General features: G+C 36.7%; 1 protein-coding gene across 1 annotated transcript in view; it reads right to left on the reverse strand.

The window, feature by feature from the left end:
• LOC116506407 (kinase D-interacting substrate of 220 kDa-like) overlaps positions 1-15,637 on the reverse strand; it is a 94,053-nt gene that overhangs the window by 27,419 nt on the left and 50,997 nt on the right. Inside the window, 12 exon segments of the mRNA XM_032214140.1 lie at positions 1,105-1,249; positions 1,925-2,013; positions 2,273-2,516; positions 3,202-3,342; positions 4,011-4,300; positions 5,396-5,547; positions 5,858-5,987; positions 5,990-6,021; positions 8,630-8,813; positions 11,151-11,315; positions 12,359-12,536; positions 13,338-13,436. Coding sequence (XP_032070031.1) covers positions 1,105-1,249; positions 1,925-2,013; positions 2,273-2,516; positions 3,202-3,342; positions 4,011-4,300; positions 5,396-5,547; positions 5,858-5,987; positions 5,990-6,021; positions 8,630-8,813; positions 11,151-11,315; positions 12,359-12,536; positions 13,338-13,436 — 1,849 coding nt within the window.

Raw genomic sequence — 15,637 nt, forward strand, 5'->3', positions numbered from 1 at the left:
CAAAATCACAGTATTTTAGCACAAATATATGATTGACTGTGAGTATCAATAAGGAATTTTCTTTTACATTACTCATAATCATTAACAATCTAATTATTGAAATTTCATAACAGAGATTTGTCGACCCAACTATATTCTTGAACTATAAATCTAATGGGTTTGTTTAACAATCCCAACATTTTAAAAATGAGGAAATAAATATTTCGCATATTGTTTCTAAAGTTTAATGCAATCTCCAAATGTTGCGTTTTATACCTGATACTTTTTCATTCAGATCCCTGCTTTCACTAATGGAATAGTTTCATCGGAAAAGGGAGAAGGTATTCTTTTTGAGCATATACATACCCTCTACTGCAGCCTGATATCCTTCTGAAAGGACAGATGTGCACAGAGTCCAGAAGAAAGGGACAATTATCTTCCTCTTTCTTTAAATGGAGTGAGCTTTTATTTATTCCATAAATAAACTTTCATTTACCGAAAGGAGTATTTATTATCTAGGTTATTTTCGCAATAATTTAAGAGGCTGTTTGTCCAACAAATAAAAAATCCATAAGAATTCTGTGTTGTTTTCAGCTGATTTCAATTGATAAGAATTGAATTGATTCCTTATTCTTAACTAACGAACAATTACACCAAATTACTCTTTGTAGAAGTGTACTCTTTAAACAAAAGTATATTCTGCTACGACAATGCTACCATACTTTGGAAAGTTTGTAAGACAGAAGTATTGTTTGCACATTTCTAATTTTAAACTGTCACATGAATAGCTCCAAATTCATGTAATTTTTAATATTTCTTAATTTCATTACAGAGAATAGAATAGAATAGAATAGAATTCAATTCAATTCTTTATTGGCCAACTGTGATTGGGCACACAAGGCATTTGTCTGGTGCATATGCTCTCAGTGTACTTAAAAAAACAAGATACATACGTCAAGAATCATAAGGTACAACACTTAATGATAGTCACAGGGTACAAATAAGCAATTAGAGTGCAAAAGATTAGAAACAAATTATATGCTTATTCCCCAATACTACACTGGCAAACTGCTTTCAGCATGAAGCCCAAGATTATAAATGTTTGGCACTGATAAGTAAACATACCTGTCACAGAAACAATATTAAGCAATCGCCTCATTGTCTGTGGGCTAATATCACTGAACCAGTCTTCTGTAACCAGTAGCTTGGTCAGATCAAAAGACATCTGACGTGTAATGGTACGCTGCATTTGCCTTCTTCTGTAGGTATCCTAATATTTTAAAAAAAAGTGGTGTGGTTATAGTATTTTCAGATACAGTGTGCCAGGAATATGGATTTTTTTTTAAATCTCAGAATCCCTTTAAAGCAGTGTTTCTCAACCTTGGCCACTTGAAGATGTCTGGACTTTAACTCCCAGAATTCCCCAGCCAGCGAATGCTGGCTGGGGAATTCTGGGAGTTGAAGTCCAAACATCTTCAAGTAGCCAAGGTTGAGAAACACTGCTTTAAACCTTTTCATTACTTCTCAAATGTTATTAAACTTATTACTGGAGCTCTATATAATTAAAAAATATTTAATTTACCCCAAATGTTTTGATTGGAATTTGCCTTATCAGAAGCTCACCTACAATGCAGCATAGAAATGTATTAAATAATATCGCATCAAGTCAGATTAAGATCCCAAGGATCACTTTCAAGTAGTAATTTGCATCCATACAGAAGCCTATCTTTTTTTTCTTTTTCTACCCAGAAGAAAGTAAAAGTTGTCAATAAAGTTGTAAGAGATTCCATTTCCTCACTTGCGTGCCAAATCTGTAGAAACACATAGCTTGAAGGGTTTCCATCCCATCTAAATTAGATCCAGCAAATCCCACTTAAAACCTATTGGACAACTGTTTGGTAGAACATATTCAATGATTTTTCTTCCACGACTGCCAATTTCTTACCCTTCTATTGAGAGCTGTTTTACTTCCAAGCTTAGTCACATCTCCCAGGCTATTCTGTGAAATTCTTCGATCAATGTCGTCGTGAAATCCTAAAAATATTTTCTGATTAAAATGCAATTCTAATATACTATAGGTTATTAGCACCTTTTTTAATTCTGCCTTTGTATTCATAAAATGCTCAAAGCAATATAAAAATACAGCAAAATTAAAAACTACCTGTGAAAATAAATCTACTGTATATGCACATTCTCTCTCTAACTCTCGCTCTCTTTCCCACTCCCTCCCTCTCTCTGTCTATCCAGCTAACACTAATAATCTTATTTCTTATTTATAATTTTGCTACCATACCTGAACTATCTGTATATGGAACATCTCCATTCGTGGTTGCAACTAGCATCATCTTTTTAGCACCACTGAGTCCACGACTATTAAGAAATACAGGTAAATGAACTATATTCCTCATGTAATCATGTCCGTTTATATTTGAGTCTCTTAGTACACTGTTCAGATTCTGATTAATTGCCTTGATGATGATATGGGGATCACTAGCAAAAATGGCAATAAATGGACCTTTAGAAAAAAGGACTCGGACCTGTGAAAAGTAAAGAAAATTAATTAAACGGGGGGAGGGAGGGAGGGAGGGAGGGAGGATCACAACTAGTTCAGGGCACAATTATTATATAGTACTTTGGGATGGAAAATATGTCCCATTGCTGTTTTCTTCTGATTACATATATTATAACTAGTATATATCACAACTCATGCATTTTGCCTACCACTGTAAACATTTAAATATTTCTTAAGACATAAAATGTCTGGCAGGCAATATGTGAAATAGAGTTTTCATTATGCCCAACAGACTGCCTGGACAATGAAGCTTTCCTTGAGCTAAATGCAGTCTCCATATTGTTCCTGAGATGGCTTAAGAAATGGCTCAAAGCACTGTGGCATGGAGTGAGAAACAGGAGTGCCTCCACTAATCCATGATCACTACATTAATTGACTATCATGTTAAAATTAGCATGTTTTTGTGTTTATAATTAATTTTATAAATTTCTACTTAGGAATAAGTCCACTGAATTTATTGAGAGGTTTCCAACACAAACATGCACAGGATTGAGCTGCAAATCTGTGTGAAAGCAGTGAAATAAGTAGCTATAATTTGTTCCACTGATTTAAGAAAAAAATAATTGGCTGCATGAATTAAAGCAAATTATTACATTTCCAATGTCTTGCCTCATAATCATATTAGCAAGGCAAATCAATTAACCACTCACTGTATCAAGCATCTGTAAAACTTTATCCTGTTCACAGGCATCCAATCCATCAATAATTACTACAAGCCTGGTTTGATTCTGAGTAAAGCTATCTATAGTTTTTGCCATTTTTGCCATCAGCTCCACTTCACATTTAAGAACCTACAAAAATAAAAATACAGTAATCTTAACATCAATCCTACAAACATGTTAAAGAGGCAAACTTCCAATTTAAATGCCATAGATATAGCTTTTTTCCCCCAGTATTTAAAGTAGCAAAATCTTTTGAGTCATTTTACTCATAATGTTTAGTTTTCTACTTCTGCGGTCCCCAACCTTTTTTGAACCAGGACCAATTTCATGGAAGACAATTTTACCACGGACGGGGGGTGGGGGTGGGTTCAGTTTCGCTCACTCATCTGCTGCTTCACCACCAGCTGTGCAGCCTGGTTCCTAACAGGCCATTAAGATGAACCAGTACTGATCTGTGGTCCAGGGTTGGGGATCCCTGATCTTATTAATAAAATGCTTTATTTTTATGAGTCTTCATGATCAATTACAAGTTAAATTAAATCCAGAAACTGCAAAACTGATTCAGGAACATTCCAGACAGCCTTAGAACATTCCATTCCAGGAAAGCTGTGCTGGCTGGGGGATTCTGGGAGTTGAAGTCCACAGGACTTAAAGTCGCCAAGGTTGAGAAACACTGATCTAGAGGGAAACCAAATGTTCTGCTATTCTCTGGAACATTTCATACCTAAATTGTTATGTTCTGCAGCTCCTTAAACAAAACTCACATAATTCAAAACTCTACATGATATAATACGTACTTTCATAAACCCCTCACTCTTCAGTTTGTGTAGTTTTGACGCAGCACTGTGAAGCCGTTTTCTCTGTGAGTTTAAGATGGAGTCCATCACTTGCCACCATGTGCGACAGTTCAAGATAAAGCTCAAACCCACAACGCATAAAAATGAAATCAAAATAGCATTCACGGTCATGTTTTCAGGATTCACTTTGAAATAGGCTATAAGAGTTATCCCAGCAACAATGCAGCTGAGAATAAAGAGGAAGATAACGAAAGATGGGAGACAGCAAGTTTTTTTCCATTTCTTTTTACCTAGGAGAAAAAGCAGCAATTGGTAAATACATGATTTATAACTTCAAACACATACATTTTACATCATTTATATTCCGCCTTCTTGCTTACTAAGCACCCAAGTCAACTAACTACAAAAAAATTAAAAACTCACAAAACAATTGATCATTATTCTTAATCAAATTAAAAACAATGGCTAAATAAAAAGGTTTAAATCTTTTCTTGAAAACAGAAAAAACAGGGGTTGAATTTTATTCATGTATTCTGTAAGTTGGATATGATAGAGAAAAGGCCTAATTCTGGTTGCCTAATAAGTGAAGCTCATTAAAGTTAGGATAATTTTAAGTGAAACTCTCCTGTTGCCCTTGTAAAGCCCAAGAAATTCTTACTTTAACATTTTCTAGAGTCCTTATATCTACACAACAACATTCAGTATTCCTTTTGCTTAAAGGATGTAAGATCCCATCCCCTTTAAGTCATGGAAATTTTGCAACTCTGTTTCCCACTTGGACAGAGCCGAGGTGGCGCAGTGGTTAGAGTGCAGCATTGCAGGCTACTTCAGCTGACTGCAGTTCGGCTGTTCAAATCTCACTGGCTCAGGGTTGACTCAGCCTTCCATCCTTCCGAGGTGGGTAAAATGAGGACCCGGATTGTTGTTGGGGGCAATATGCTGACTCTGTAAACCGCTTAGAGAGGGCTGAAAGCCCTATGAAGCGGTATATAAGTCTAACTGCTATTGCTATTGGCTCTAGGTCATTTAGGATTTTGAGCAGAGTAACCATTACTTATATGTCCTAGTTTCACATTTTAACATAAAACAACACTGTGTATCAATATTTTTTCTTAGATTTATATTCTGCATTTGCTTACAAGAGCTCAAGGCAATTCACAAAAGTGTTTAGCAGCAGATCCATGAATCTGGTGGCACTGAATGGACCAAAAACACCAAATAAATTTCCATAACCAAGGTTGGCTTGAGCCTGGGGCTTCCTAATCCTAATCCAATACCTTCATCACTTCATATTGACTGAACCATAAATAAAAATGTGCTTTGGAGTGTGGGGTGGGGAATGTGCCGAAAAACAAAAAAACTCAATTCAACAACTTCACACATACCTTGAGTTTCTTCAGTTTTGAACACTCGAAAAAGACGTGTTGCTAAAAACCCAAATTCTCTCTCACAGGCATCTGAAAGGGTGGCAATCATTTCAGCCATTGAGGTTTCTCCACCTACACTGGACAATCTATTGTAATCTGTAAAGAGAAACCTTAAACAACAAATAATTGCAGATTTGTTACTGATTGGTACAAATTAAGTTTTTTTGTTTTATTAGAACATTTTAAAATTGCTGAGCTTTCATTACCAATCTCATGGTTTTCATTTTAATGTATTATTTGATTATTAAAGAAATGATAAATTCATTCATTCATTCCGTTTTAAAAGAGTATCAGGTAACATTCCTTTAAAGATTGCAGATCGGTATTTCTAGCAAATCTGGGCCGTAATAAAGGTCTTACAACATTAAACCTTTTAAAAGCCATTCTATGTAACAGAACAGTATTATCGATGGTTCTTACCTGACAGGTAAGGCTTTGGTGGTTTGCTCCGGCAGTTCAGGTGGGTTCACAAACATGAGTTTAAGAAGTAATTCCATGTAGCCAATATGTCTTGCCAATCTTGTGCTAAGCACCCATGCCCAATTCCAATTTCTCCTTCTCTTCGGCTCCCAAAATATTTACAGCTAAAACAAGATGGTTTAAATATTTTAAATGCTAATATCATTTATCGAAATTATTACAAGAACTTATGTCAAACACTTTAGCCTACATCACTGCTGTACAAGAAAATAATATATTTTCATTCAGTCCCACAGCATTTTTGAGGATAAAACAAAGGAATTTGGTTTATTAAATGTTTTCTTATGATACATACAAATCAGCAAACATAGTGGCTTTTAACATATTGTAGTTAATTAATAAGACACTTGCAATCTACATGTAACTTGCATGTCCACATACTTTCCCCTCCTCCCTTTCTATTTTATCCCTATTTAAATATTAGATCAGTCTAGTCACTATATGCATCTGATGAAGTGAATTCGAATTCACCAAAGTTTATGCTTTTTAATACACTGTGTTAGTTGGAAAAGGTACCATCAAATTCTTTTATTTATTTATTTGCTACCATAAATTAACATGGCTCTCCTCCTACGTCTACCCAATATATCCTTTTGCATTTACAGGTGGTCCTTGATTTACAACCGGTCATTTAATGCCCATTCAAAGGTACAATGGCTTGGAAAGGATGCTTTACTGCCCATAAAGCACTTCTGACCATTATAGAGTTGCGCCATGCCCTGGCCCCTACAGGCCCATGGTCGCAGGCTTTGTCCTCGGCAACCTGTTCACTTATAACCACTTGCCAAGCCATCCTGTGATTTCATGTGATGCCACTTGCAATCATCTCCCCTCCAGCTTCTCCAGACTGTCAATGAGGAAATCAGAGGGAGATGGTTGCAAGTTGCTGCCACCATCTGCCATAGAGCTGAGATTCCATTTGGTAGGCAGCTCTTTGAAAGAGAGAATCTGCTTAACTACCACAACTGGGAGAGCGAGCCAGATTTGCAGGCATTAAGCGAAACTGTCACATGAGCAACTTTGCTTAAATGACTGCTTTGATCAACAAGAGATATTCTAAGTGGAGGACTACCTCTTTGTCATTTATTTTAACTCAAGAGAAGTCTGGCAAAGACAATAAGGATATGTACACTTTGGTCTATGCCTATCATTATCTACAATGTAATTAACTGATGTTGATGTTGATTTTATTTATATGCTGCCCTTTTCCCCGAAGGGGACTCAGGGCGGCTCACAACTCAACCAGGGAAGGGGGATACAAACAATAATTTAAAAACGACATAAAAAACGATGCATGATTAAAAACACAACAGTCATACCAATTCGAGGCAGGGGCAACAGCTCTTTAGCCCCAGGCCTGTCGGAACAGCCAGGTTTTAAGGGCTTTGCGGAAGGCCTGGAGGGTGGTGAGGGTTCGAATCTCCACGGGGAGTTCGTTCCAGAGGGTCGGGGCAGCCACAGAGAAGGCTCTCCTCCGAGTAGTCGCCAGTCGACATTGGGCAGCAAATGGAATTCGGAGGAGGCCTAATCTGTGGGATCTAATTGGTCTATTGGAGGTAATTGGCAGCAGGCGGTCTCTCAACTGCACGAAAAACAGCACTGAATAATCAATAGCTGTCAAGAGTTTAATCATTGTGCATAGTACAAGTAGTCTTTGACTTACCATTACAACTGAACCCAACATTTCTGTTGTTAAATGAGACATTTGTTAAGTGAGTTTTGACTTCTCTTGCTACAATTGCTAAATGAATCACTGCAGTTGATAGGTTAGTAATATAGCTGCTAAATGAATCTGGCCTCCACATTGATTTTGCTTGTCAAAAGGTTGCAAAACATGATCACATGACCTTGGTACACTGCAACGGTCGTAAATATGAAGCAGTTGCTAAGCAGCTGAATTCTGATCACATCAGCGTGGGGATGCTACAAAGGTCGTGTGTGAAAAATGGTCATAAATCACTTTTTTCAGTGCCGTTGTAACTTTTGACTCACTAAATGAACTGTTGTTAAGTTGAGGATTACCTGTACAGTCTTCTCTTGCTTTATGCTCAGATTATGTTCCATGAAAACCTCATGTACTGTAGAGTGAATTCACATAGAGTGAAACATTGAACCAATGGGAAAAACTGGTGCATGCTGTCAAATTTTGTAACTCAAATGCATTAATAAATGCACTCATGTTTCAAATATTATTCTCTAGTACTACCTGTGTTACTGAGCCATATTTTATTCCCTGTTTGATGCTTTAGGTACAGTGAAAGCATTTTCTCCATCTTTTCTACAGCTGTATATGTATTGTGCATGGTTAGCATGACAGATAAGAGCCAAAAGAATCACAGTGGTCCCGATTCCAATTTAGGAAATATTTAAAGCCTAATTATTGAAAATATACTAAGTTACCATATCTTATATATCACTCATTCTTGAAATCTAACATATAAGAGTAGTTTCCCGCTGTTTTTTTCTATCATCCGATGTCTTTTACAGACTGTTGTGATTGGGGGGGGGGGGGGAGCTGATACAGGTATAATTTCTATACATACTCTTTTTCTAGAAAGCATTTTCACAAAATTACAGATCTTACCAGTAGCGACACTATTATGGTTTTTAATAATGCGGTTTGACTTTTGCTTCATTTATGCATTAATTAAAGCATCAGCTTAATTTTAAACATGCTGTAAGTTAAAAAATTAATTTCCCTTAAAAGAAAACTTACTGAAAAATACATATAGCAGTGCCAATAAACTCAGTGCCGCGGCTATTCCGAGTTTTTCATCTACGGTGAATGCCAGCAATAATCCAAGGCCACCACACAATGAAAGTGAAAGGAACACAATAAGCCAGGAAAATTGGAACAAAGGTTCAATCTGCTGTCCTGCAAATGTTTTCATTTCATCTAAAAAGAAATAAGTAATTTTTAGTCAACATAAAATTTCCAAGATAGATAACTATTTTCCTGAAAAATAAAGGTGATTCATTTGATATTGTTGGAAGTCTTTTGGAAAATGAAGTGAATTTTCCATAGAACTATAGGGTTGGAAAGAACTTTGGTCTAGGCCAGTGGTTCTCAAACTTGTTCAATCCACTGCCCCCTTGGTGTCATTTGTTTAAGCAACCATGGACAGATAATTGTTCATACTTGCCTTAATGTTATTGGCCAAGTTTCTTATTGGCTATGCTAACCAAGAGTTGCTCTGGTCATTTGTTAACCCTGCTGCAAAATTTATGTGTGCGCATATCCACACATACAAAGGCATACAATATAATCTTATCTCCTTCAGATTGCCAATTATTTTGCATGACACAGACATTCTGCCTTTAAATGCTTACGTGGTTTTAGTGGCTAAACTTCTGCTCGCCGAACCAACTATTCAAAACCAGTAATTCCGCAAGGAGAGGATGGGAATGGGGATATTTCAAAAACTAAACACATATCCTAAAAGAAAATCCACCCGCGACCAGCATTGAGTGGATCATTTTTTCCTCACCCTCTTACCGCCCCCTTGCCTAGTAGCGCCCCCCCTAAATCATCCCACCCACCCCCAGGGGGCAGTACCGCCCACTTTGGGAACCACTGGTCTAGACCAACCTTCCACCCTATACAGGATTGCTCATACCATCCCAAACAAATGGCTGTCCAATCATGTCTTGAAAATCTCCAATAATTGAATATCCAGACTTCAGGGGACAAGCTGCACTCTTTAAGACTTTCACTCAGCCAAAGTGATTTATGAATGAAAAAAAATAAAGTACAAAAAAAGAGATATAAATAAATGGTTGGTTTACACAGTGGAACTATAGAAATGTATGTATTTGGACTCATGCTTTCATATTTGTTCATCAGTTATCTTGAAATTACCACAGACAACAAAGTGATAAATTTACTAATGACAATAATTTAAACAAAAGGAAAGTATCTAAAATAATCCCTGTAGACCTGCGAACTGACAATTTTATACAAAACATAAAAACAAAACCACAGCAGATCAAAGAATCCCAACCACACATGTACCATTTCACTTGAATTGGAAAATCTGAGTTGATAAAGTATCATGTATCTCAGATGAACAAAGTAACAAAAATGTGCAATATACCGCTGTTTTAAAAATCAGATTAAAAGAAGGGAAAAATACAATAATTGCCAGTTCTACTATAAAAATGTACAATATAACCCACACATAATTCTATTTAACACATGTACTAAAAACAAAAAAAGGAAAAATCATTTTAAGACAACAAACAATTCTGAGGAAAATTTAAAGCATGTGAATAAGTGAACAAACAAAAAACAAGGTTTTTAAAAATTTTCTCTTAGTACAAAAGATAGATTTATCCAATGATTATGAACAGTTAGAGGAAAAAATGTTTTTTCACACAGCAGTTCTGAATTTTAGATATAATGATTGCTTTCCAATCTTCATGTTCTTGTTTACTTTGAATCAAATGAACAGGACAAAATTTAGAAAGATATGGTTGCAATTTTCTAGTTGCTTATTAATATTTTGGATTACTATTGAAACTACTCTTTGAAATAATTATTTGAAAGTGTTGGTGTTGGTTTTGGTTTTTTAATTCACTGTTTACCACCCACAGATGCAACATCTGAAATGGATGGCTGTATACATTCTTTAGATAAATACATTTTTAAATAAATAAAAGCCAACTTACCTCAAACAGTGAGATAGCCAGCAAATCAATTTAATAATAATAATAATATTAATAATAATATTATTATTAATAATAATAATAGTAATAATAATCTGGCGCATAATACACCAGACATCACACTGGTTGAGAAAATAAGGTCACAATCATAGACATCGTAATACCAGGTGATAGCAGGGTCGCCGAGAAGGAACATGAAAAAAATCGCAAAATACCAGGACTTAAAAATCGAAATTCAACGACTATGGCACAAACCAGCAGTGGTAATTCCAGTGGTAATTGGCACACTGGGTGCTATTCCAAAAGCACTGGAATTACATTTAAAACAGTTAAAAATTGACAAAATCACCATCAGTCAAAATGCAAAAAGCCGCACTGCTTGGATCTGCACGCATATTACGAAAATACGTTACGACGTCCTAGGCCCCTGGGTGGGGCCCGACTAGTAACCAATGCCAAATCCGGCGAAACAACTGGCCGCTGTGATACAATTGTATAATATAATAATATAACAACAACAACCAAGCTGTTGTCTAGCTTTCAGTAAGTATTCAAATCAAATATTTACCTTCAAGTTTCTTGAGCAAGAAAGATTTGCCACTTCCCCACTGGGCATAGAGTCCAACACAAATGGGTGGCTGCATTGTTGGTTCGCTAAGAATGTCAGCTAATGCACTGCTGTAGAGATCATAACCCAGCATATCCCCATCTGATTCAGTAGGAGACAAATGCCCTGCAACACAGATAAACTTATAAAACGTGCTTTTTTGCCCTGTTCTTTAATCACTAATACCAGATCATAGCCAGCCAATCAGTCAGCTTAAGTAACTATTCTATAAAGACAAATGCAATAGTTGCATGTTTATTTTCCATTCCCATACCAAGAATAAGAAAACAGATCAATCTAAAAGGTAATTCTTCTTGACTTTCATACCTAGTTACTCTACCCGGGAAACGGCAAACTGATTGTGTGAAAAACCCCATCAACCCACCCACCTCCAGCTAGCATGACTAAAAGCAAAGAAATTTGAGAGATATATCCCAAAATATTTAGAGGCCATCAAGCAATCCACCTGTCTATTCAATCTACTGCTAATGAATCCTCTCTTAGTAGCCAGATTTTCACCTGGTGCTAAAAAGCAGAAAATATTGGTTTGAATACTTCAAATTGGTTTAGCTTGATAGGAACAATTTTCGCTTCCTCCATCCAAGAAGCCTGGAAGAGTTGGCAGACTTTTGGATTTACAAGCTACTGTTTGGATCTACAAACTATGGAGAAATCAGAAAGCAGATGAAATTAAAACCTGTTTAAAATTCTTCCACAAATATAGGAAGAAAGATATGCACAAGTGTTGGAAAAGGCTAGACCAGGGGTAGTCAACCTTCTTATACCTACCGCCCACTTTTGTATCTCTGTTAGTAGTAAAATTTTCTAACCGCCCACCGTTCCACAGTAATGGTGGTTTATAAAGTAGGGAAGTAACTTTAATTTATAAAATTTATAAAGCAGAGTTACAGCAACCCCCTCCCCCCCCCCCGCCGCCCACCATGAAAGCTGGAACGCCCACTAGTGGGCGGTAGGGACCAGGTTGCTACCACTGGGCTAGACTGTCCTAACGTATTTCTAAATTAGCGTTCATCATTAAATTAAAAAAGCTACTGTTAGGCTGACATTTTTTGCTTATTTAATCATTAATTTTTTTTTTGGCACTTCAGAAACATATTTTCCAAAGCATCAGAAATATTTATATATTTTTTAAAATCCTAAATACTTACTAGCACCAAAGATTTGAGTTAAAATACTTTTCTGATGGCTGCAATCAATGTTGTAAGGGGTTTCACCACCTTTATTAGGCCTATAAAGTAGCCTGCCATCTTTAGGATTTCGTAACAGCAATTCTGCAAGCCTACGGCTCCTGCCACGAATAGCAATATGAAGTGGAGTATCTCCTTTCTGTAAGAGTTATTGTAACTTAATAGATGTAGAAGCATATGAGAACAATACACAGATATAAAGGACAAAAGGCAATTTGAAGTACAATGGACATGATGTACACCTGTCAAGAGTAACTTACAGGCAACTGCATCATGGTGGGTTCCGGATCCCGGTGCAACTGGTATGGTGCAACAGGGCCAGGTGCCCACCATGTGCATGTGCACAGCACAGGCATGCATATCCGCCTACGATACTCCATCTGCTCAGCGGAGCGTCGCACAAGCGCCATATACTCTGTGCGCAAATGCCCCGATTGGCTCAAATAGCGGTAAGGAGAGCGGGCGGGTGGGTAGGCCCTCTGGAGCACCGTACCGGAACGGTACCTGGTGCTCCCAGCAGGCACCGGTACACCCATCCCGGGGTACCAGTCGTATCCCACCACTGAACTGCATCTTCTCTGCAGCTATTATCCTCCACATTTTAGTTAAAGTGTTCCTGATGAGTGTCCATGCATGTGCCAATCATAATTTTCCCTTGAATCTGGTTTTCTTTCTATAGTTATACTTGCATGGCTCATATAGTCAAAAGCTCAAGTTATGTTTCCCCCATTCCTTTATTCCTTACAAAGGTTAATTCAACTTGTATTCTTTAGATCATTTGTTTTCTCTCATTGTTATATTTTTACCAAATGAGAACAATTTAGTGTCATTTTTTTAAGCAGATCATTTTTTCCTTTTATCAAAAGATTTGAGGGTCAGCCCTCCGCCACTATTTTACTTTTAACCGTGTTTTTCACATTGTATAACAATTAGACTTTACCTTATCTACTGCAGAAACTTTTGCTCCTTTGTCCAGCAGAAGCTCAACTATTTCAATATTTCTCATTTTGGTTGCCTTTATAAGAGGTGTTTCACCATCCTAAAAGTAAAAAGAAAAAGATATAGCAGACACTTGAAGAACAGATAAAGGCATATTTAACTTTTTTTTTAAAGACAAATTATATTTCATGACAAAAACCTTTTCCAACAGAATGGTTTGAGATGCATTATACTTTTAGCGGTATTATTTACTAGCTTTTAAATTATATCAACAGCTGTTGAACTGTTTTAATCTCTAAAAATATACAAACCAGCTGAAATTAATTAGTAATTTGATTATATGCTATCAAGTTGGTGTTAACTCTTAATGACCACTTAGAATTTCTCCAGGATGATATGTTCCCAAACCAGTCCTTCAAATCTTCCAACAATGTGCACAATGCCACTGTAATTGAGTCTATCTACCAGTACTTACCTGCTGATAATTCTCTTTTGTCCACTTTTCCCAGAATTATGAACTTCTCCAGAGAGTTAAGTCTTCACATAATATATGCAAACTATGATAATTCGAACCTGGTCATTTGCACCTTGAATCACATTCCTAGATCAGTTCTATGATCCATTTGTTTTCTGTAATTATTTTTCCAATACTAAAGTTTAAAAATTCAAAATTCTTTAAACCCTACTGCGTAAAATCCCAACTTTTGCTTCCCCAAAGTATTACGATAAAATTATTGTATCATTTTTCATGTTATTGAGAACAATCATTTATAGTTCTGTTCCGAGTAATAATTATTTTCTATTTTCATTATCTAGAAGCTCTGCTTACACTATTTTCTTTAAAATTCAACTTCACTATGTTTTCCTATCTTTCTGTTCTGTATCTCCAAGTTTTTGGTTACTCACTTTTCTGTTTTCTTAATCTCTGTACATCTATATTGTCATGCTCTATAAACCTATTTATCTTTTCCTACAGTTTGATTTATCTTTTTTATTTTGTTTTCCATTACTGTCCTGCCAAAGTCTTTTCTTTTTCTTCATTTCTTTTCTCTCTTTTTTTTGCTTATTTCTTCTTTGCTGCATTTCTTGATGCTTCTCTTTCAAATCTTTGCTCCATCTGAGCAAATGACTCCAAGAACTTCTCGCCAGTCTGAGGAAACGAAATAAACACCTCTGTCCCCAGGTTTCTCAGATGCTGCCTCTTTTCCTTTTGCCTCTTTTCATCAGGGCTAACAAACTTTTAGTTTGTTCCTTTATTTTGGAATCTATTTATTCAGCATTTCATGAGGCCTGTGGTTGCAGAGCTCTCAGGAAGCCATCTTCTTTCTCTTCCATCCCCCTTCTCTCCTGGCCTAACACCTCTGTTTGATTGGAAGTTGGGTCATCCTCACAATGGGGAGGGCCAGAAGGAAGAGAGAAGATCCTTTTAATCTGCTCAGACAGTCTTGTTTCTGTAATCCTCCAATAAGTTATTTGTTTTTATTCCAGCTTCCTTCATTTTCCATCAAAGAGATTAATTGTGATTTCTGGATTTCAAAGTAATTTCTCATGTTCTCCATAAAAATGCTAACTATGTGCTCAAGATCATATTGTTGGAACTGTTTCTTTTACTTTAACTTGACTTGGAACTTGCATGTGAGAAGTTTGTCATTTATTCCACAGTTAAGCTCTAGTCATATCTTTTCTGTTATAACTGAGTACCATATCCATTATATTATTTGATAAATGATATTATTTGATCACTGACTGTATTAAATCCAAATACTATCATTGCTATATCCCTCCCAATTATTTAAGTATAGGCTGACTACTGGGCAGCATACAATTAAGAATAAAAAATTACAGGACTTCCTGTGGGAGGAGCCTGTCGCCGAAGGAGCTCAACGGAGCCCCTCTCAGAGTTCTGGTCTGTATATCTAATTAAGATCAATAGATATCACCCCTTTCTGGCAGAAAGGGGCAGGCAGAAGCTCAGGTGCTAGGATTTATTCGTAGTTCACAGCCCCCCTTCTTTTTTTTTTTGGGCTGCGAACGGAGAAGAGATCCAGCGTAACTGAGCTCTTATCTCCAGCCAGTTCCTCGCAGCTGCCTTTTTGCAGCCCTAGACAGGCGACCCCCCCCACTCAGGACAATGATAAATTGTTTAAAGCAACTTAAGCTAACACGAGCGGGTCTCACTCCTGTGAGGTTTTTTTTTTTATAACTATCTAAACACCAGCCTTGTTTTTCCTTTGAAACTTCTCTGTGCAATTGGGATACAAAATGGCGTTTTTACTGTGTTGGTGATTGATGACGTAATTA

Source organism: Thamnophis elegans, chromosome 3, assembly GCF_009769535.1.
Source record: "Thamnophis elegans isolate rThaEle1 chromosome 3, rThaEle1.pri, whole genome shotgun sequence".
Lineage (NCBI taxonomy): Eukaryota > Metazoa > Chordata > Lepidosauria > Squamata > Colubridae > Thamnophis > Thamnophis elegans.